Genomic DNA, 24447 nt, shown 5'->3' on the forward strand with positions numbered 1-24447 from the left:
GTCACAGTTTGAGGCTTGGTATCCACTGGGCAGTGTTGGGAAGTGGTGTCTTCACAAGAGGTTTAGACCATCAGGGAGTGAGTTCGCACTCTAGAGGGACTGGCTCCTCCCCCAGTGGGTGATGAAGGGCGAGTTTGTCCTTCTCAGCTCACTCACTGGCTTCCACTTTCACCACGTAACCTCTCTCTTCTGCACACACCCTTGTTCCTCTCACACATGCCCTGTCACGTGACATCATGCACCATGCTATGACACAGCATGAAGCCCTTGCCAGATGGGGTCACCCAGTCATGGGCTTCCAGCCTCCAAACCTGTGAAACAACAAACCTTTTTTTCTGTGTGATATACCTAGTCTCAAGCATTTTGTTATAGCAGTATGGAATGGACTAAGACAAGTTATAATTATTTTTCTCTTTTGGAGTGCTGGGAACTTGTGGGGCCTATAGAAAATAAGTACTAAAGTAGGTATTAAAAGAACTCCTAAAACAATAATTTATTGTTAAATAATTGGAAAATTAATTATTTTTCCTATGCTGACCAAAAGGCTGATATTTTTTGGGGGGGAGGAAAATATCTGCACATTTTGCCTCCTTTTCTCCCCCCCCTGGATGATATGAAGTGACAGAAGGAGGGCGGCAGCAACCCCTCAAACACCGCCTGTTCTCTCTTTTGTGCTTCTGTAGAACTAGTGGTCCTTTGAGGACAACCAGATGCTCTCCCTACACTAAATTCCAGAGACCTTCCCCCATGGAATCCTTTTTATTCAAAAGTTTGTATTCAAAATTCTTTATCGTCCAAAGCTCTCCCAAAGTGTTTAGAGGTGGAGAGGAGGAAATTTGTGAGTGGAACTATGTGTGAGGATTGTGTCCGTTTCCCTTCCCTACATCATGGGTCCCATGCTGGCACTCGAGCCATTTTGGAGGACTCAGGGGAGAGTCAAATGGATGCTGTGCTCACTGTCCCTCTGCTACAGTAGAGCATTTCTTTGAAAATATTCCTCTACCTTGGAATTTTGAACGTATCGGTCATATTTTCTTCTGCAGTGCAGTTTTGTGCACTTAGTTTGCCTCTCTGTCTTCACCTTCCTCTGCTTAGGATGTCTGCTTGTATCTGGGCTTTTCCCAAGCACTCTATCAAGCTTTGCAAAAAGAAAACTTCACCAGTAGGACTCCTGAAGAAGTCATGCATGTCACGAACTAATAGTTGTTACCCAAGTAGCCAATAAAAGAAGTTCTTACATCACTCTTATAACCTTAAAAGAAAATTAAACTGGATTTGGGCCAAGGAGAAGATTGCTTATATATATTTTGGGGGGGATTATACTGGTTGAGGAAAGAACATTAATCTTAAGTCTAGGCCGGGCGTGGTGGCGCACGCTTGTAATCCCCGCGCTTGGGAGGCGGAGACAGGAGGATCGCGCAGGTTCAGGGCCAGCCGTGCTGGCGTAAGAGACCCTGTTTCAAAAATATAGAATGGGTCTGGGAGTGTAGCCTGGAGGAAGAAGGGCTTCCAGGAACCCCAGTACCACCAAAAAAAAAAAAAAAATCTTAAGTCTAGTGACTAGAAAAAAATTGTTATGGCTTATAAGTTAGTTTGCTAATTCCCTTCATCTTTCACAAATGCAACTATATTTGGGCATCTCGGAGACTTTGACAAAGTAGAATATCAAATTTCTGTAATAAAGTAAAAGTGAAATAGCCCTTTAATGAAGTCTACTAAAAGTAATAAACCAAGTAACTCTGAATATTAAGAGGAACTACTATGTGAAAAGCAAGCCACTCGAAAGTAGAAATACTAAAGATGAAAAATGGCAAATGTGAATCTAGTTGTCCCTGCCCCTGAATCTTCCTCCTGCTCCTATGGACCCACAGTGCTCTCCTGGGACCCACAGTGCTCTCCTGGGACCCACAGTGCTCTCCTGGGACCCACAGTGCTCTCCTGGGACCCACAGTGCTCTCCTGGGACCCACAGCCTAACAGGGTTCACAGAGAAGGCTGAGGCTTCCAGAGTAGAGAGAACACCTGCATCCCCTCTGCTTGGAGGGACAGCACCCAGGAGTAGTGTTGCTTGGCTGTGTCTTGGTCTTGGGCTGCCATGACAAAAGACCATAATAAGCTGGTGGCTTATAAGCAACATTTCTTTCTCACAGATTTGGAGGTTGAGAGTCCAAGATCCAAGGCACTGGTAGAGTAGTTGTCTGGTTCATAGATGGCACCTTTTTGGTGGAAGCAATAAGTTCCTCAGGTACTTGGGTAAGCGCGCTGACCAACCTTATGCACGAGGACGCCACCCTCCTGACCTGGTTCCTCCTGGAGCACCACCTCTTAATTGTCATCACATGGGGGATTACATTTTAGCATATGAATTTTGGAGGGACATAAACATTCAGACCATAGCAAATATCAAAACAAAGAGAGAAATCAAGAAGTTTAAAGTTGAATTTTATTTCTGGGACTACTGAGCAACATAATATTCTAATCTTGCAGAAATGAAACTAACTTTGTTCTTAATTATTGGTATGTAGCTTACTTTTTCAAATGCTGATTAAAAAGTAAGGAATTATCTTATGTGTTCTAAAGTGTGCCCTGGAATTTTGCTTTTAAAGTCCCAGAAGAAACTTAATAGGAGGTATTTATTTTGGAGTTAGAATGAAATGTGTGAGTTGAGTTGATCCCTGCCATCATACCAATGAGGCCGTCAGGGCTGAGAGAGCTCAAGTGGTTTGTTTACTCAAGGCCAATCACACAAATAGAAGAATAATAAAAGATTAGGACCCAGGATTCTTTGCAACTAACTCCTAGCTTTTCAAAATAGCTATTTTAAAATTTTTACTTTTGTAAATATATAGTCATGTGTTACTTAATGACAAGAATATGACCTAAGAATTTCATTTCTAGGCAATTGTGCAGTGTGTGAACATCATAGAGTACTTGTACAGACCTACAGCCTACTCAACTAGGCCACAGTGTGTTAGCCAGCCTTGTTATGTGGTCCGTCATTGACCAAAGCACTATTCTGTGCTCAAGGCCATATTTGTAGCCTCATAAACCATAAGAATTATAAAAAACACCCTTCGAGATAATTTAATCCACCCCCCCCCCAGTTCCCTTGTTCACACCCTCCTTTTTTAGAAGGAATCAAAGCCTAGATGCAGATAAGGAATCAGACTACAAAGCTTCTTGGGAAAGAAACAACATTAACAAAACAAAAACAAAAACAAAAACAAAAAAACAAAAAACAACTCCAGGGAAGAATATTAAAGTCTGCATGCATGAAATAAAAGCAACTTCACTTGGTACCTAGATTAAAATTTGCTTTTTAAGAAAACCCATTAAGTTAATAAAATTAGAACAATCTGTTAATAAAACAACAAATAAGAAGGTATGGCCTTTAACAGAACTAATTTCTTTTTTAAAATTATGGGAGTGACCACAGTTTCCCTCGACTGGCAAGACGTGTTTCTCCATTTAAGAGGTTACCCATTTATTCATAGCTTCTAAGAGGCAGCAGTCATTTTACAAAACTGCTTGAACTAAAATGCCAAACCAGGGAATCTGACGGTCGAAGTAGCTGTTATTCATAATTCATTCATAGCTGCAAGTTACTCAACTCTGTTCTTGCTCCTTGCTTTTCTGTATGTTTGCTTCTGGCCTCACAATTTACCCATGTTTATTTGTAGGCTGAGTAATCCGTAGTTTGTGTGAGACCTTCCTTCTAGCTGTCACAGACATAAGACTTAGCAGACTAAGCATAATAGTTTTTGCTTTTTTCCCCCCACTGGGACAGTTTATTTAAGTTGCTCATGATATTCAAAAAACTAGAAATGTAAATTGCTATAGAATGGAAAAATCAATAGGATTTAGTCAAATAAATAAAAATAAACTAAAGTCTAAAAGCTTTTACAAAGATTAATTTAGAGTTATTTTGTTTTTCTAAAATTGATTGATTGCATACTGTATTCCAGCTCTCAAATTAAAATTAATGATTTATAATACATTTCAAATTATATTATCTAAAAGTTTTTATTTATTAAGTATTTTGTGAAAGGCACACATATTGATGTATTGTAATTTACAATATGTCTGCATAAATCATTAACAAAATATTGTGACAAGGAGTTATTTTTAAAGATATGGTGAGGCATGATATCAACATAACAAATTGATGAGCAAGAATAATTTTAAGTATTTTATTTCCCCAAATTTTATTTGATTCTGATGGATTTGACATTTTCTTCCTGGACATAGTTTTTGTTGGGTCTATATTTAAAGAGAATGTTAGATTTTTTTTTTTTTTTTTTTTTTGCGGGTCTGGGGATGGAACCCAAAGGCATTTGACCTCTGAGCTACACCCCTAATTTTTATTCTTTATTTTGAAGCAGGGTCTCACTAAGTTGCAGAGGGCCTCACTAAGTAGCTTGAGGCTGTCCGTGAACTGCGATCCTCTGGTCTCAGCCTCCCAAATGCAGGGATTACAAGTGTGTGCCACCACGCCCAGCTAGAATGTTAGAATTTCAATTGAAATAAAATTTAGTTTTAATTTACCTTACTTTCTGACATATGGAATGAATGCCTGGAGCCAGGAGTGGTTATCTCTCACACTGTAATCTCAGTACTTGGTAGGTTGTACAGGAGGATCACAGGTTCGAGGACAGCCTCAGCTACTTAGTAAGGCAACCCAGAGTGACCCTGTTTCAAAATAAAAATAAAAGATGGCTAGGGCTGTAGCTTGGAGGTAGAATGCCCCTGGGTTAAACCCCCAGTACCACAGTGCCACAAAAAAAAAAAAAAAAAAAAAAGGAAGGAAGGAAGGAAGGAAGGAAGGAAGGAAGGAAGGAAAGGTGTAGGGACTGGAAGTGTCAGTTTCATCTAAAATGGTTATGATTATGCAGCCAGCTTCTGGAGAATCGCATAACAATACAAGATCATTTCATTTTGTTATTTGTAGACATTTCTGGAGCACTCACATGCCAGGTATCAACTAAGCTCTTTGTGTATGAATTCACTTAATCTGAATAATAACCTCAAGAGTGAGACCATATTAAATCCTCTTTTATGGATGAGAAAACAGCCATGGAAAAGTGAAATGATTTGCTCTCAGGCAAACAGCAGACCCGTGGCAGAGCTGGGATTCAGGTTAAGCAGTGTCACTGCTTCTGAGGATGGTGGCGGAGCAGGCACAGCCTCAGGCCAGGGCATCAGTGGTCAGTCTTCAGGCCACACCCCACAGACTGGAGCTGAGGCTCTGAGGTGGGGCTGGACCCTCAGTGTTTTGAGGAGCCGTCCATGTGACTCTGTGCACACTGACCTCTGAGAACCCTTGTCTAGAGAAAGGTAGCGTTGTTCTTTTTCTAATCTGAGGCCTCTAGTCAAATAGTGGAGACAGTCATGCAGGGACATAATTGCTATCAATCTAGTGAGGGCAGAGAAAGAGGAATTAGATTCAGAACAGTGGTGGTGCAAAGGAGAATTCAAGGGAAAGGGAAGGTTCTGCCTTCTGAGCACTGAGAAATTTGCCCTTAGTTTCAAAATAGATAGAGCAAAGGCAGCCAGTTTTTTTTTTTGGTGGTACTGGGGTTCCTGGAAACCCTTCTACCTCTGGGCTACACGCCCAGACACCTATTTTTTATATTTTTATTTGGAAACAGGGTCTCTTAAGCCAGCAAGGCTGGCTTCGAACCTGCACAATCTTCCTGTCTCTGCCTCCCCAGCGCGGGGATTACAAGCGTGCGCCACCACACCCGGCAAGGGTACACTATTTTTGCTTGTATAGAATTCAAAAAAGTAGTCCAAGTGGCTTTAAGTGGTTCTGAACATTTTGGTAACAGCAACAAGAATCGTCATCACTGTTCTCTATTCTCCCCCTGCCCCAATGGGCACCCTTGCAGCCATAATCTAGAGATCTGACCACGTAATTTAGAAGAAAGAAGGTTTGTTTTCTTACGATTTTGGCTCAGTCCATGTGAGTCTGGGGACCGTGGATCTCGGCGCATGCTGGGAGTGGGGTAGTGGGCGGGGGCACATGGGCTAAGGAGAGCAAAGGAGGAGGAATGTCTTGCATGATCCTACCGCTGCACCCCTAGGCCACCTCCTCCAGGCACACCCTGCTGCCTACCAGGTACCACCCAGGTAAATCCATGACAATGAATGCATCCACTTCTGGGGTTACAGCCCTCAGGACTCAGTTGTATCAACTCTGAATATTAATAAATGACCTCTTTGGGACATTTTGTATCTAACTTTAAAATCCCCACCCTCTGGCTATGATTGTACCTCTGACATGCATATTATCCCTGAAATTGATAGTTACAAAGCAGTCAGAAGAGAGCTTTAAAGATCATCAAAGGCAATGTTTTTTTTTCTTAAACAAATAATTGAACATTAGATGCTAGCAAGGCAAACTTCAATAATGGCGCCCATATTATTTACTTTTTAATCCAAAGACAAGTCTACTAAAGCTACAGTCTCTTGCACTGGGGTATAACAGAATTAAGCATTACAAGATACTGTCATAGCTTGAAACACCTAAATCACTTAACCCATTAGGTGAGTCATCCCTCATTTTTCAGGGTTCAGCATTTTAGAAATCTTTGCGATAGGCTCCCAGCTAAACAAATTCTTTGCACTTTTCATTCTCCTGCAAACAGGGATTAGATATCAAGTAAACAACATGGGCTGACTCCTCTCTGCAACATCTTCGAAGAGATGGCTCTGATATGCTCCCCTGTGTTCAATCACTTAAAAGGCAATAATTCAATTATGCCATCCTTTATATAAGAACTGCCATTGCTTTCAGGCCACTTCCAGACCTGACACAAGTAAATCACTTTGATAAAACCCCCCCTCCCAGAGACCGGCATAAGTAATGCTTCCACTGATCTAGCAAGGACGAAATGAATATAATGTATTTTTTTATAGAAAAGCAAAATATTCCACGAGGCAGTGATTCATTGTGTTATTTGGAAAATGAGTTTTCTTTTGTGTGCATATGAAAGATTTTAAAATGCTATTATATAAAGGCACTTTTTGGAGAGGCAAATACTACAATCCTGAATTCAAATGCTTGAATTTAGCATTTTATGTACAAATTATGGAAAGAGGATGATAGCTCAGAAATATATCATCTATAGGTTAGGGCCAATGATGGCCCTTTCTTTACAGCTATTTCAAAATAAAATATTTTCCAGGATACTGAAGCAAAATTTTTCCTTATTTTAAATCTGACCACCCAATTCTTTTCTAATTCCATTTTAAATATTAACAATGGTTCTGATGCTTAAATGTTATAATTGTCATTTATTATAGGTTGTTCAGGTCAGATGACCTTTTCTTTCTCCTCTATAACCCTTCTTTTTTTAAATGATACTGTGATTGACCCCAGGGGTACGCTACCTCTAAGCTACATTCCAGCCCTATTTTATATTTTGAAACTGGGTCTCACTAAGTTGCTGAGGCTGGCCTCAAACCTGCAATCCTCCTGTCTCAGCTTCCCAAGTACTGGGATTATGAGTACATGCTAACATGCCTAGCCCAGAAGACTTCTTCTTAATGACCCAGATTACTCCATTACTACAAAAGACACTCAAATTCTAATGTTATAGTAAATTAAATCCTTGAGTAAATGATATTAGCTCTTAAGGCTGTTAGGTTTAACATTACAGAGAGTGGGTAAATAATGATTAAAATATGTGGCAGTTAGCCAGGTATAGTGGTTCATACCTGTAATCCCAGTACTTGGGAGGCTGAAACAGAAAGATCACAGATTTGAGACCAGCCTCAGCAATGTTAGCAGGTTAATTAGGGTCCAGGTCATGCTAAATTATCCTTTCCATGAACATTTTTCTTTTTTGGTGGTACTGGGGTTCCTGGAAGCCCCTCTACTTTAGGGCTACACTCCCAGACCTATTTTATATTTTTATTTGGAAACAGGGTCTCTTAAACCAGCGAGGCTGGCTTTGAACCTGCGCGATCCTCCTGTCTCCGCCTCCCAAGGGCCAGGATTACAAGCGTGCGCCACCACGCCCAGCTCCACGAACATTTTTATTAACACGCATTAATTATACATATTAATGGGGTTCAATGTGATATTTAAGTAGTGTGCCGTCATCAAATTCAGCCTTTCTTTATCCTCCCAGCTGCCCACACTTCCCAACCTCTAGTGATAATTATTCTGTGTTCTGATTGACGTTTTAAAAATATTTTCCACATAAGAGAGATTATGTAGTACTTATCTTTCTATCTCTGACTAAGTTCACTTAACATAGTGTCCTCCAATTCCATCTATTTTGCGGCAAATGAAGGTTTTATTTTTCAGGACAGAATAATGTTCTTTTGTATATTTATACCACATTTCTTTAACCTAGGTTGACTCCATATCTCAGCTATTGTGAAGAGTGCTGCAGTAAGCAGCACTATATCGTGTATTTAGTGCTACAATAAACAGTACTCTTATTAAACATGAACATGCAGTTAGTCCCTTTGGCATGCAAATTTAATTTTCTTTAGATGTCCACCCAGAAGCAGGCTAGTTGGATCAAACATAGTAGATCTATGCACTTACTATAATCATCATGATAAAGTTTTTATTTCAACAAATCTGTTTAAGGGATGTTTAAATATATATTACATTTTAAACAATTGATACAGACTCACTAAGGTTTACCATTTTCTCATAAAAATGTTAATATGACAGCTAGTCTTGCACAACAGAATGTTAGAGGACATCCTTCAGATAAGGATTATACTAGACACCAGTCTGGATGTGTTCAAAGGAGTGAAGTGCAGCAGAAACAACTACATGGGTCTTTACAGAGAGTAGGTCAAACGTTTTCATGTTACTTAAATCTTTAAAAATATAATTCAGTATTTAAATAAGTATAACAATGTACAGAGGGATTATGTGAATTAAAATGTTTGACAAGGATGGCACAAAGGTTGGAAGGGAGAGGTGAAAATTTATTATTGGGAAGTGTTACTTTTTTGGGGTAATAGGGATTGGTAAAGTTTTTAAAGATATAATGTCACTTGAAAATAGATTATGACATTAAAGGTAGTTACTATAAATGTGAAGTTCTCCTCTAATATAACAGAAAAAAACTGCAACTAATAAACCAACAAAAGGGATAAAATAAAATCATAAATATTTAACTCAAAACTAGGCTTGGAGGTACACATCTGTGATCCCATTACTTGGGAGGCTGAGACAGGAGGATCATAGATTCAAGGACAGCTTCAGCAAGTAGTGAGACACTCAACACTCAGCAATCCCTTTTTTAAAATAAAAGTTAAGGCCGGGCGTGGTGGCGCACGCTTGTAATCCCCGCGCTTGGGAGGCGGAGACAGGAGGATCGCTCTGGTTCGGAGCCAGCCTCGCTGGCTTAAGAGACCCCGTTTCCAAATTAAAAAAATATAAAAATAGGTCTGGGAGTGTAGCCCGGAGGGAGAAGGGCTTCCAGGAACCCCAGAACCACTAAAAAAATAATAAATAAATAAATAAATAAATAAATAAATAAATAAATACAAAAGTTAAAAATAGGGCTGGGTGTGTAGCTCTGAAGTATGGTGCTCCTGGGTTCAACCCAGTACCACAATCAATCAATCAGTCAATCAATCAATAAGGTACAACAGAGGGAAAAGATACCAAAGAACAGATGGGACAATTAGGAAACAAATAGCAAGATCGTAGACTTAACCTAACTATATCAGTAATCATTTAGAATTTACATGCACTAAACCCTTCAATTGAAGAGCAGAGGTCTTGAGTTTGGATTAAAAAGTTTGGCCACAATATAAGCCACAAATTGAAAATGAAGCGTTAGAAGAGGGGCCTGACCTGCTAATGCAGATCAAAGGAACACGGAGTGGCTATGTTCATATCAAAGTAGATTTCAGAGCAAAGGCTGTTACTGGGGAAAAAGTAGATGATTCCATACTAATAAAAGTTTCCATTGATTGGGTGCGGGACATACAATCTATGTGTTTCTATGTGCTTAATAATAAATTGTCATGTCTGGCAGAATTATAAGGAAAAATGGGCAAATATACAATCATAATAGGGAATTTCAATCTCTCTCTCTCATAATAGACTGAGTGGAAATAAGACATAAGGATATTTGAACAACACCGTTAACCAACGTGGCCCAGTTTACATTTAGAAAACACTCCATCCAAAATGTACTGGACATACTTTCTTTGCGAGTATTCACAGAACATTGACTATGATAAACTATATTTTGATTCCCAAAACAAGTTGAAATGTATTTAAAACATGTCTCTTATACAATATGTTCTTTGTCCAAAATAGACAAAGTAATATATTATAAATCAGTAACAAGAGGAAATCTGGAAAATCCCCAAATATTTGGAAACTAAATAGCACATGCAAATCTTTCTTGGTGCAAGTAAGATATCTAGAATTGAATTAGAAAATACTTAGAGCTGAAATAAAATGATATTGTTACATATAGAACCTTCTGAGATGTTGCTAAAATAATATTTAGGGGAAATTTTAATGTAGTAGCCCTCCTTCAGAAATGAAGAAATATCTCAAATGGGTTATTTCACCTTATCAAGTAACTAGGGAAAAAAGGAAGAATGAGATCCAAATTAAGTTGAGGAAGGGAAATAATAAATATTGGGGTAGAAATCAATGGAATAGAGGACAACAGAAAAAAATTAATAGAACCAAATACAGAGACGATTATAAAATTGGCAGTCCTTCAGCCAAACTGTTGATGGTGATGATGATGATTAGAAGAGGTGGAGGAAAATGAAGGGAAGGGAATTCTTTAGACCAATCCTATGGGACCAACATTACCCTAATATTAAAACTGAAGAAAGACTATGAGCTACATAAGGATATTACAAAACAGGAAACTATAGCCCAGCATCTTTAATGATTATGCATAGAAAAATTTTAAATAGAATTCTAGGGAATTGAATTCAGCAAAAATGTAATTTAGCATGAATGACTAGGGGTTAGCTCAGGAATACAAGATTAGTTTAACATTCTGAAGTCCCATCAATGTAATTGACTATGTTAACAAACCCCCAAAGAAAAGCTATTTGATCATCTCAGATACAGAAAAATCATTTAACAAAACACAACATTTATCCGTGATTAAAAAAAAAAAACAACCCAAGCCAGGTGTGGTGTTGCAGGTTTGTAATCACAGTACTTAAGAGGCTGAGACAGGAGGATCACGGGTTTAGAACCAGCTTCCACAAATTACAAGGCTCTCAGCAACCTAGTGAGACCCTGTTTCCAGATAAATAAAACCCGGGCTTGGGGTGTAGGATGGGGATAGAATGCCTCTGGGTTCAATCCCCCAATAAACAAAAAAGCTCAGCAAACAAGGAACAGAAGGGACCCTTTTGTCTGATAAAGGGTATCTAAAAAACATTGAGGACTAGTATTATGCCTAGTGGTGAAAGACTAAGTCATTTCTTGAAAATAAAGAACAAGTCATAGATGCCTACACTTGCACTTCTAATTAAAACATATGCAGGTAAATTCTCACCATTGTAACAAGCCAAGAAAAAAATAAAATCCATCATGATTGAAAACAAAATTATCTCTGTTCACAGATACCACAATTATTTATATAGAAAATATAAATCTACAAAAAACTGAAATAAACAGGTGTATTTAGCAAGGTTATAGGATACAAGATCAATATACAAAAATAAAGTGTATTTAAATCTACTATAAATAAACAATTGGGAATTTAAATAAAAAGCAATATTTACTAAAACATGAAATATTATGATTTTCCATGAAGTATTTATCATGAAATATGGCAACAAATATATAAGACTGCTATATTTAAAACTATAAAAAGTGCTGAGAGGAACTAAATAAACTAAATAAATGAAAGACTATTTCATGGGCTGACTCAATATTAAGATATAAACTCTTGCTGGGTGTGGTGGCACACACCTGTAATCCCAATATTTGGGAGGCTGAAACAGGAGGATCACAGATTTGAAGCCAGCCTCAGCAACTGAACAAGGCTTTCAAAAACTTAGTGAGTCCCTGTTTCTAGATAAAATAACAAAATAGGGCTGGGGGTATAGCTTGGAGGTAGAATGTCTCTGGGTTCAGTCTCCAGCCTCCTCCACCCCACACACTAAATTCTCCACAAATGAACTTAGATTTAACAAAATCCTGACCAAAATCCTAAAAGGAATTTTTTTTGGGGTAGAAATTGATAAAGTAATATGTTTCATATTGAAATTCAGTGGAACTAAATCAGCTAGAACAACTTTGAAAAATACAAATGGAGTACTAATATAAGCTAATATCGGATGTTAATTCAGCTGCAAAACCAGGACAGTGTGGTGGTGATATCAAGATGACCAGATAGATCAAGGAAACAGAATAAAGAGCCCAGGCATAATGGCCCATCCCTATTATTTGTTGAGAAGATTACCGCTTTTATCTTTGAGGACATACAAACTTTCTAGAACACCAAATGCACTATGAGTTAAATGGCATGTTCCCCGAATGGAGGTAAAACATAGGTAGTACCCGATTTAAGTACGTCTATGTGAAATGATGTTACCTTCTGAAAAGTTATCATGTTATTTCACCAATATGAAATTTTGCGTTTGATTTGTCCTTCCTCATTCAACATAATTTTAAAAATATTTTTAATGGTGCACTGTAGTCATACATCTTAACGGGGTACAAGATGGCAGAGGAGTGCATGCACACCTCAGCCAATTAGCCCGTCCCCAGCTCCTACCCTATTCCTTCCCCTCCCTCCTCCTCGTGTTTGGCTTAGTGATTGACTTTGATATGCTGGTGGATATACATCGTGTACATTATGGAATTTCTCTCTTCCCCTTCCCATCACCCCAAGATAAAATCCTCTGTTTGTCCTTTGTTGGTTATTTTGATATTGAGCTTTAGGTCATGGCTATTCCTATTATATGTGCTATGCAAACTGTAGGTGGGCATTTGGGGCCAAGTACTTATTTGGCTAAATTCTTGATGGATTTTCTTTTTTAAAAAGAAGCATATAAAATTGTCTAGTAGCAAAAATAATTTTTTGTTTCTGAAGTTAACCTCATTCTTTGATTCAAAGATCATGACGTAAGAGGAGGACCATCTACAATGACATATGCCAATTTTTCTGAGGGCCATTTATGTGTCCTTCATAGCTTTTCTGTAATTTTCAGTCTTAAAGCATCACAGATCTCAAAGTGCTAAACGAATCTTGTATTCTCAAGTATATGATCCGGACGGTCATATACTCTAATCGTTAGCTTGTTGTGTTAGTGAATATTGAGTATTTTTATGACCAATAACTGGAGTTTTTGTCAACATTTCCTCAGATGCTGACTCAGTGCAGGTTGAAGCAGTTGAGTATTTTTTATCCAGTAGTTGAAGTCATTAGATGATTCACCGCAACCCCTCATGGCAAACCCATTCACCCCTTCTCCTGTGGTAAAATCTAGCCTTCCTGTGGCCAGGTTTCAGAGCTCTCTGTTCACCTCTTAATCCTTCCCTTTGTAGGGTTTGTGTACTTACCTCTGCGTGCCCTTAGGACCTTAGGTCATGTCTGAGGAGTCATTCTACAACAGAATAAGTGTACATGTTTTGAAGGTTGTCTTTCCCTGATGTGGTTTCCTTTGGGCTGTTAAGACCTCCTCCAACCTCTGAGTGCTTAACTCTGTCCTGAGCTCAGAATGCATCCCTCTGTAACCTAGGGAGAGTGTGGAGAGCCTCATCCAGAAGCATTCCTACGCCCGCTCACCCATCCGTACCTACGGAGGAGAAGAGGATGTCCTGGGAGAGGAAAGTCAGACGACCCAGAATCGAGGTAAGGCCCTGGGCTGAGAAGCCATGGGGAGCTGGAGCACCTGTCTGCAGAGGAATGGCACTGGTGGGTGAGCTGTCTAGTTTTCAGGGTGCATGCCAACAGAAAAGGATTTCAGGCCCTTTTCAGGAGGTGACAGCCCCTAACGCTGATCCTCACAGGTTTTGTTACTTTGCACGAGCCAGGCGTGATTATGTTGCCTCAAGTTATGGCTTTGTAGTAAAGGACAGTGAGCCTTTGAGTCAGGGCCAGGAGCTACATGTCTGCAATTTACTGCTAAAGAGCTTCGGAATTTGGGGGACCTTTTTAAAAAAGTCTTTCTGGACCTTGATTTTATACTCTGAAAATCAGATACTACATATGTTGTACCTACATTAGGAATATCATCTTACTAGGATCAAAGACCTAGTGAAGGGCGTCATGTAGAAGCAGTGGCCCTGGTGGTGAGAGTAAGAACTGATCAAAGTGTCCCTGTTGGCAAGGCTCAGGGAGGAGCCCCTCACCTGGGAGGGAAGTCCAGAGAAAAGAGGCCAGAGGTGCCCTGTCCTGGGAGATGGGAACTTTGTATGGGGAAAGAACCTCTGTCATTGTTTTATGTTAATAACATGGGATAATATAACCAGAACAAACAATGGCTATTCCTTGTAACTCTATCCAAGTAAGCCACTAGTAATTATACCGTTGGAAAATTTAGTGTCAACTCTTGATTAAACTTCTAGATGCTCTGATGAAAGACAATTCAATCTTGTAGGTTTTCACAGTGGCTTTGGAAACCAGGTAGCTCTTTTGAGACTTATACACCCAGCCTTCTTTATGGAGATGCTGCAAAAGTTAGAATACGTATCAGCTACCCGGAGCTCCTGTTAAGGAAATCAGGGCATTACCCGCAGGCAGGGTATCCGAGTTTAGCCACTGTGGGAATATGTCGGCTGTCTAATGAGTTAAGTGTTTTTCCATTTGGTAATGTTTTTCTTCCACACAGGGTGTAAATGATAGCTTCTTATCTAGACAGGTAGATTTGCCCTAGGACAAACCTCATGTATGTTTGTTTTCAAACTGCAGAATTATTAAATATTTTTTTAAATAGATAGGTCTTTACAGATAATTCTTGATGTGTACATTAAAATAGCATTTCTAATGAGTGTTTTTTTTTTTTTTTTAAACAGGGTCGGCTTTTACGACCTCTGACAATTTGTCCCTCAGCTCCTGGGTGTCATCCTCCTCCACTTTTCCTGGATTTCAGCACCCACAGTCCCTGACTGCTCTCGGTACCAGCACAGCATCCATCGCAACGCCCATTGCTCACCCTATCCAGGGGTCTCTGCCACCCTACAGCCGGCTGGGGATGCCTCTGACCCCAGCGGCCATTGCCGGCTCCATGCAAGGCAGTGGCCCCACCTTCCCGTCCTTCCACATGCCGCGGTACCATCACTACTTTCAGCAGGGGCCTTATGCTGCCATCCAAGGACTACGTCACTCCTCTGCTGTGATGACACCATTTGTATGACTCCTCTAAAAGGGGGGATCGAGATCCAGAATGTGCAAATGGGGATGGAAATACAGGACAGGGCTGGGGGGGTGGGATGTGGGGTATTGGAGCAGGGGCTCTCCAGGAAACGTGGCACCTATCGGAAAGGAGACCTGGACTCGCCGTTAAATCTACTGCTAAGGGAAAGCACCATGGACCAGGATTCGTCTGCATTCGAGAGAAACTAGGTTGGGAACTTCTGTTAGGAACAGGACAGAATCAGTGTAAAGTTCTTAGCAGCCGCAGTCCTGCGGCTAACAGAGTATCTCTTTACACAGAGGCTTAATGAAATGAGGCAGATGAGTTATGGTGCATTATTCCTGTTGGTTAAAAATGCTGTGTGCTACCATAATCTACAAAATCAATGTGTAAAGGTTTTCTTTCTGCTTTACAGGCTAAAGGAATCGCCAAAGGAGGCAATACTATCTAGCATACTGACTGACTGCATAACTACCTAAGCCAATTTCTCCCTGTAGAAAATGGGAGCCAGTAGAGAGATACTTGTAGTGCGTTAGCTCAAGCATGTTTTGTTTCTGTTTCTGTTGGTTTGCCTGGGAAGGAGCTGAGGTAAGGCTCGCGCGTCCTTTGTGTGAGCGAACGTGCGGTCTCACCTTCAGCAGGCTCTCTGCAGTATTGACAGCCAGTCCTCAACCAGCTCAGCCTTCAGCTTTCTCTTCTCTCTTCCTGGCAACTATTTGCCGGTTCTGTAGGAGGAAAAAAACCCTCTGTATACAATTTTGAAGGGAAATTGGGCCAAGGTGTGATTTTTCTGGACTGCATTCTAAATATGCTACTAGCTTATTCACCGTGGAACACTCCAGAGCTATGCATGTTGACATGTGAGGCTTGCTTTCACTTACAGCGGCAATAAAAAGATGACTGTCTTATTCTGGAAGGAACTTCTCTCCACAGGAGCCAAAGGCCCTTTCATTTTCACTTCAGCTTCAGGAGACCTTGTAGATATTAATATGCATTGGGCCAAATTCTCACTTTTTAAAATGTACTTTTACTGGCGAACTGTAGTTGCACATCATAATGTAGTTCAGAGTGACGGGGACATAGTGCTCTGGTACTGCTCCCACCGACGGGCAGGGATCTGAGCTGACCGTATCTAAGTGCTTACATAGCCACAATTTACTGTACACTTATGAGAAGTAGTGCGCTCATATATCTGATTTATCCTTTTCTCTAACTGTGTTACATTTAGAGACCCCTTAGCCATTTTATAAGCCCCTAATATGGAATTACATGTTAATTCAATGACTCTGGCTGAAACATTGGGAGTTCTTAGAAGTTTCACCCACCTTATTTTAAACTCTTGCTATCTTCCTAATTTTTCCTTTAATGTGTATAATAGTAATTAATTATATAGTAGTTCTCTATAACATATGCTATTTTTGAGCAACATCTATTTAGCATTTGTAGTCTGGATAAACCATATTTGGTATTTTATAACAGTTCGTTTCTCTAATAATAGAGATTTAATGAAGATAGTCTTTCAACTTCAGATATAATGCATTCCAGCTACAGGATGTAACCTGTCTTCTTAGCAAATTTCCCCAAAACTCTAATTTAATATTTGTATGTAATTCTCATCCTACTCTGTTCTTACTGCAAAAGTATTGAGTCTGTTAAAAGAGATGGGAAGTATTGCTACTGACAGTAGAAGTGAATTTGGGGGTAAATGCAATATCCTTATCACATCGGACTCCCTGGGGTTTCGTTTGGTTAATGTTAGCCTTCTTCGTGTAGAATGTCTCTGTTGGGCACGGCCAGCCCGTGAGCGGGGCACCGTGGCACGGCCTGGCTGTGGGATGCCACTGCTGGATTTTACACTTGCCGTTCTTCGCCGAATCCCAGAGTTTACTTGCAAAGATGCATGGACTGCGTTAACAAAGCCTTTCAAAGCCTTTGGCAGACGCTGTAATTTCTGATTTCTTGCATGTTATGCTATAGTATCCACAGGTAGTTTGTTTTCAAACAAAGTACAGACGTTGCATTTCTATAGAAAGGCAGCTATGAGTCATATTTAAATGAAATATCCACAGAGCTAGGACAGGGGCTTAATATTTAACAGCTGGCACTGCTCCCTTGAATACAGAGTGCTGCTGCTTAACGCAGGAATAACAAAAGATGCTATTTTATATGCTGCTACTCAACACCCTGATAAATGACTGGTCTGCTAAAATGGATCTGAACATTCTTTTCTAAGAAAATGAAAAGATTGTTTTAATACTCTTTTGACAGTTTTCCTGATCCGAGCGTCTCAGAGTAGGTTTGTATGTTTTTGTTAAATACAGTTTTGCACCAGATTTCCTGACTTTATAACTTTGTTTTGTAACTAAGCAATATGACACAAGTAGAATGCTCAGAGAAAAGCAAAGCCTGCCCTTGGGAAAATGAGACCTGAAACTCTAAACGGGATATATTTTTTAAGTAGTGGTATTACTCGAATTAGAAAGAAGAAGCACAAGAAAAATAAGCTCAGCCGAATCAAGTTGCTCCAGTCACAGGAACCAAGGGGTAGAAACGGGTCCCACCTGTGTCTTCCTGAGTGATTTTGATTGTCAAGTCTTATTAACCCCTTGGTTAAAAGCAGGATAAGAATTTATAATTCCAAAGTCTATTCTACCAAAGTGATTACAAAAACTAGATATTTAATGGGAAAACCTGTCAAATAATAACAACCATGAATTAAAGTATATTTGTAATATAGTACAAATATATTCAGGGTTTTCCCTCTAAATACATTACATCTTCAAAAAACATGGTAAATGGGCAGTACTGCTAAAAAGAAGTTCTGCCCAACCTGATTTATCAAACTAAGTAATTAACTTATAACTTTGTATGTTCTGCATTTGGGATTTGATTTTTAAGAACATACCAATAATTCTAAGTTCAGTTATTCTTTGATTTAGTAAATCTCCCCCCATTCAGCCCACCCTAACAGTACAAAAAACAAATTTGTCCAGCTTGCATCTGACATATCGCAAATTAATAGGTAACTAGATCTGGATTAAGAATTCTGTATTGCACTGCTGGTCTCTGAGTTTATTACAATGGTATCTGGTCTGGAAGGCCTGTCGCCATTGCTGGTAGGTGGGCACAGAGCAGGTGATGCTGCAAAGCTTTCTGATGCTGACTGGTCATCAGGCTATACTATAGGAACTAACAGACTTCTGGGGCATTCCAAGACCTCTGTCCCCCACCCTTATCCACAACTGTCATTTTGCTTCTTAAGCCACAATACTACCCCTCAAAACAAAAAAAGAAAAACTCCATAAAAGCCCAAGAAATATTCTGAGAAGTGACACATCCTCATTTCATACTGCTTAGGATTTTTCAGAAAGATGTTAAGGATACTTCTCTCACTTCTAAATTTTACATTGAAGTTTCAGATTGTCTTGCTTATATAAAGCTGAGTTATGTTGAGAACAAATGACCCTCAAAGTGGATGGAATGACTTTATATTCCATGAGATACAGACAAGGTTAGCAGTAACTCCAGTAACCAGAGCTCCAAAGTCTCAGTTATGTGATCTGCAGGGTAATATGTTGCAAGAAAACTAGCGCTTCTATCCTGTCTTCCATTGAGTAAATAAGGGAAACTGTTTTCATTATTCAGTGGGTAGGCAATTGATAATTATTACAAACAAGATCATAGTATGCTCTCAATCTACAAAAGCACTAGACAAACAGAAGATGTTAAGCTTGCTCCACTAGAGAGCCACGGCTGAGAGGATCGGTATTGTACAAATTTTTATATTATTTTAAAATAAAATAATTTTTGTAAGCAAGCAAAAGAAAGGTTACAAACTCTTAAAGCTGTAGAAAACCACAAAATTCTTTCTTTTTAACTTACTGATCCATGCCAGTTATAAAATATTCCAATTCTTTATTTAGCATGCTTAAATATAAAATATTTAATGGTCAAATAATCCATAAATATTTTCTAGCCTTCTTTTTGTCCCTCCCTCAAATAATTTCAATCTGCTTCTCTTTTAAAACAAAATATCCTGGTAATAATAAAAACATTTTTGTGACATGATACATCTGGACAAAAAATACAATTTGTTGTATTTTACTTCTGGTACATTCTAACACACTCTATTTAGTTGTACTTTAAAAAAAATTTCCCAAAACCTGAAAGAAGTTATTCTGTTTCTGAAAGGGTGGAAATCAAATGTAGCCTTTTTAGTAGACTCTACCACGGTTTCATTGTTTGCAGTGTCTTCATTTGCTTGATGGCTTGCGTGAGAAAAGTCACTGTAATGAAGTGTGTGTGCTGGGGGAGGGGGAAGGGCAGGGGACATGTTTTATGCAAAGAAAAATCAAAAGAAGTTACAAGCCTAATACTATGAAGTAACACCGAATGAAGTTCTTTTTAAGTGCAATATATTTATTTCTGCTAGAAATGTATTATCAACCTTATGTAATATTTGGAGCATTACATGTTATTTGTAAACAGCTTAAAATTATATATTACCCCAAATTGTACAGAAGTACAAATGTGTGGGAATCTGTTTCTTTCATTAAAAAATGGTGTGATTTTGGTATATGTGCACACATTATACCTCTCGTTATCTTACTGTGGCTTTTGGGGCTACTTCCTCACTTGAGTGGTTGTAGGACTGGCTACTCCCAGGCCAGACGCGACCACTGGATCACGACACAAGGTTTCATCTCTGCCTTTAATCTTGTTTGAAAACCATATACCACATGCCTATCCCCAGGACCTTTTAGCTACTATCCCACCTGGTGAGCCCTCAAAACCATGTGATCTCGTACCTCTTGTCCTGAATGAGCCTGAAGACTCCATAAAGCTTAAAAGCACTCACCTCTCTCCGGCCACAAGGTCTTGGATTTGCCATTATGATATGACACAAAGCAGACTAACATTAAATAAGATTAGCTACATTTAAAGTCTGAATCCTCCTTCCACATGGCAGCCCTTCAAACAGTGTGGTGTTATCATACCTTCTGCTTTGAAAGTCTGCTTTATTACCCTAAATGTTTTGCACATGCTGAATATCTACTTTAAAACATAATTTATTTGGAATTTCAATATTATAAAAAGTTACAAGGGTAGCGTAAAGAAAACCTGTTGAAGCCTGGCGTGGTGGCACATGCTTGTGATCCCAGTACTTGGGAGGTGAAGACAGAAGGATCACAGGTTTATAGCTAGCCTCAGCTACTTAGTGAGGCCCTGTTTCACAAATAAAGAATAAAAAATAGGGCTGGGAGTGTAGTTCATGGGTAGAATGCCCCTGGGTTCAATCCCCAGTACCAAAAAAAAAAAAAAAAAAAAGAAAAAGAAAGAAAGAAAGAAAGAAAGAAAAAAAAAAGAAAAGAAAACCTGTAGATTCTTAACCCAGATTTTCCAATTATTAACTTTTTGCCTGGTGTTCTGTGTCATATGTGCACTGAGCAGCACACATTCTGGTGAACATGTATGTAATATATACAAAGTGTCTATCTGAACCATTAGAGAGTAAGTTGAACGTGTGCCCCATTATTCCTAAATAATTTAAAGTATATTTTAAAAAAAGCAGAGTATGGTGGCTTACGCTTGTAATCCCAGCATTTAGGAGGCTGACAGGGGAGGATGGCAGTTTGTGGACAGCCTCAGTGAGGCCCTTAGTGAGGCCCTCTGCAACTCAGTGAGACCCTGTTTCAAAATAAAGAATAAAAATAGGGCTGGAGTAGAGCTCAGAGACAGAATGCCTCTGGATTCCATGTCCAGTTCCACAAAACAAAAACACATAGGTTCCATGGAATAAACACAACGGTATTAGAAACATTAGAAATTTAGTAGTGATACAATATCATAACCCATGCTCTCCCAGTTCAGTTTTATCAAATGACCCAACAGTGTCTTTTGTAACATATTTTCCCTTTAGTACAGGTCTAATTTAGGGCCTTGTATTGATTTAGTCACTATGTTTCACTAATCTCCTTTAATCTGGCCAAACTCCTTACGCTGTCTTGGGCTTTCACAACCAAGGATCCTATTTTTTTAATAGTTTATATTTTGTTACTATTTTTTATCTTAATGTTCAAGTTGTTACATATTTGATCACTGAGATCAAAGCTGATTGCTTTGTCCTTTTGACTTTTTTTATCACTTCTTTGATTTCTGGTTTAGCAAGATATTCTAAGCCCATCTTGTACCCTCCTTTCTAGACAGCCCCAGACTCCGCCATTTCCCCGTGCACCTGTGTTCCTCTCAGTGGGTGAGGCTGTCAGGAACCAAGGTCTGGGTGCTTGGAGTGCTCGCCGGGGCATGCTGCTTCCTAGGTTCTATCAGCCATCAGCATTAGAAATTCACATATATAACCTCCAATACATACACATGGATACCTGTATGTAAGTGAGTATGAAATGTATTAGAAGCCATGAGTTTATACCGCTATTGCTAATTCCACTGCACTCCTATAGGACACGGTTTGCTTGCTTTGCTCAATTTCACCTGTCCTGCCTTCTACAGTGAGCACCCTGGCTCCCAGCAAAAGCAACATCGTTATTTACTTAATTTAAGTATACACTTACACCATCTCCTGCTCTTCACCCCTATAACTATCATAAACAACCATATAAAATGGAGTCAGGAGTCAACTGTTAGTCAACAGCATATACAGTCAAAGAAATGTTAAGCACTTACTCGGGTGAATTCTGTCCTTACCCTCCTGTATGTGATTCACTTGTGGTACAACTACGCTCACTTCTAAGTTTGCCTTTTGTTGTCATGGGTTTTTCTTTTCTTTCTTATAGATTTAAAAAATATAAAAATTAATGACCTAATAATAAAAATTTCATATAACTAATAAGTGATTAGAGAAATGTTGTAGGTAAGGCTTCTATTTAAAAAGTCACTAGATAAGGTTTCTATTTACAGTCACTTGTTAATTGGATGCTCTCCCTAATATGTGCATGCTAGGGAAGAAAAGAGTCATAGAAGGAACTCTAGATGAAGAAGGAGAAGCCATAGCTGAGCAAAGAAGGAGACCTAACTGAGGGGATGGGAGGGGGAGAGGGAGACGCCCTACTGTACATGACGTACATTCACAGTCATATCAATCACCAAGCCAAACATGAGAAGGAGGGAGGGGAGGGGATGGGTGGGAACTGGGCAAGGGCTAAATGAGGGATGTGTGCATGTGTGCCTCCACCATCTTGTACCCCATTAAGATGTATGACTACAGTGCACCAATTTAAAAAATCATTTGCTTTCCTATATACCAGCAATGCATAATTGGAATTTGAAATAACATAATACCACCTATATCAGCACTAAAAACTTTAAAAGAGAAAAATTTAGACATAAATAAACAAAATATGAAACAAAAAATGAAGAAAAACTGGGCATGGTGGCACACAACAGGAGGATTGCAGGTTCCCAGCCAGCCAAACTTAGTGATACCCTCCATAACTTAGTAAGACTCTTTCAAAATAAAGAATAAAAATTAGGGCTGGGGTGCAGCTTGGAGAATGTCCCTGGGTTCAATCCTCAATACCACAAAAATGCTGAAGAAAGTAATCAAGATCTAAATAAATGGAAAGCTATTCCATGTTTATGATCAGGAAGACCCAATATTGTCAAGATGTCATTTCTTCCAAACTCGATTTATAGTTTCAGCACCATCACAATAAAATACCCACAAGTTATTTGTGGTAAAAAAACAAACATTCTAGAGTATATGTTGGAAAGGCCTTAACAGCCAACTTAATACTGAACAAAGAAGATTGGCGAGAGCCAATTTCAACACTTACTTCAAAGCTACAGTAATAAAAACAGGGTAGTATTGGTGAGAGAATAGACGAAGAGGTCAATGGAACAAAATAGGGAGCCCATTAAGAGAGCACAGGAATATAATTAACTGATCTCTGACAAAGGAGAAAAGGCAAGTCAGCAGAGAAACAGTCATCTTTTCAGCAAATGGTTCTGGAACAACTGAACATCCACATGCATAACAATACGTAGAGACGCAGATCTTAAATTTTTATCAAAAACTAACTCAAAGTGAACCACAGACCTAAATGTTAAATGCAAAATCATAAAAGTTTTACAAGGTAACATAAGAGAAAAATGTAAGTAACATTTTTTTAGATATAACACCCAAAGCATAATATATTCACAAGAATTAATATACTTGGACTATATTAAAATTTAAAACTTCCATTAACACTGTTAAGAGAAAGAAGACTAGCCACAGACTGGGAGAAAGTATTTTCAAAATATATATATCTGATAAAGAACTTCTATGTAGAATATAAAAGATTTTTTAAAATTCAATAAGAAAACAAAAAGCCTAATTAAAATAAGGGCAAAAGATCTATTTGAATAGACATCTCACTAATGAAAGCATACAAATGAAAAGAGGGATATGAAAAGATGCTCATCACATGTGATTAGGGAACAGAACGTTAAAACAGCATGAGATGCTACCACACGTCTAGTAAAATGCCAAATTCCCACCCTTGGCAACATCAGGACCGATGAGGAGCAGCTAATAGGGACTCGCTGATAGGAAACAGAATGGTCGAGCCAACTTTAAAAGACAAGTTTACCAGTTCCTTGAAAAGCCAACATACCATTATCATATGATCCAATAATTGTGCCCATAAATATTTAGGCAGATGAGTTGAAATTTTATGTTACACAAAAACCTGTACATGAACGTTTACGGAAGTGTTAGAATTGTCCAAACATGGAAGTGGCTGAATGACTCTTAAAAGGTGAATGGAGAACAGAGTTGGACATCCATCATCCATCCAATAGAACGTTATTCAATGATAAAAGAAAAAAAAGAAATCCAGAGGGCTGGGGTACAAACTCAGTGGTAGAGTGCTTGCCCAGCATTCATGGGTTTGATCCCCAGCAACACCTACACTGTTATGAAGCTGCTGAAAAGACTTGGAGGAATCTTAAATGCATATTGCTAAGAGGAAAACAAATCCATCCTGAAAGGACTACATACTGTATGATTCCAACTATAAGACACTCTAGAAAAAACAAAATTACTAAGACTATAGAAGCATCAGGGTTGAGGGTTCAGGATAAGAGAGACAGGAATGAATGGATTAGGGGATTTTAGATC

The 24447-nt window shown here is 39.0% G+C and overlaps 1 protein-coding gene across 1 annotated transcript in view; it reads left to right on the forward strand.

Moving 5' to 3' along the window:
* Positions 1-15329, forward strand: part of TBX20 (T-box transcription factor 20) — a gene marked incomplete at both ends in the record, with an annotated part of 49497 nt that extends 34168 nt beyond the window's left edge. The window contains 2 exons of the mRNA XM_080701984.1: positions 13713-13825; positions 14989-15329. Coding sequence (XP_080558110.1) covers positions 13713-13825; positions 14989-15329 — 454 coding nt within the window. The remainder of the gene's footprint in view (positions 1-13712; positions 13826-14988) is intronic.
* Positions 15330-24447: the final 9118 nt, after the last annotated feature.

The sequence above is a fragment of the Muscardinus avellanarius genome (assembly GCF_963383645.1).
Source record: "Muscardinus avellanarius genome assembly, chromosome: 9".
Classification (NCBI taxonomy): Eukaryota; Metazoa; Chordata; class Mammalia; order Rodentia; family Gliridae; genus Muscardinus; species Muscardinus avellanarius.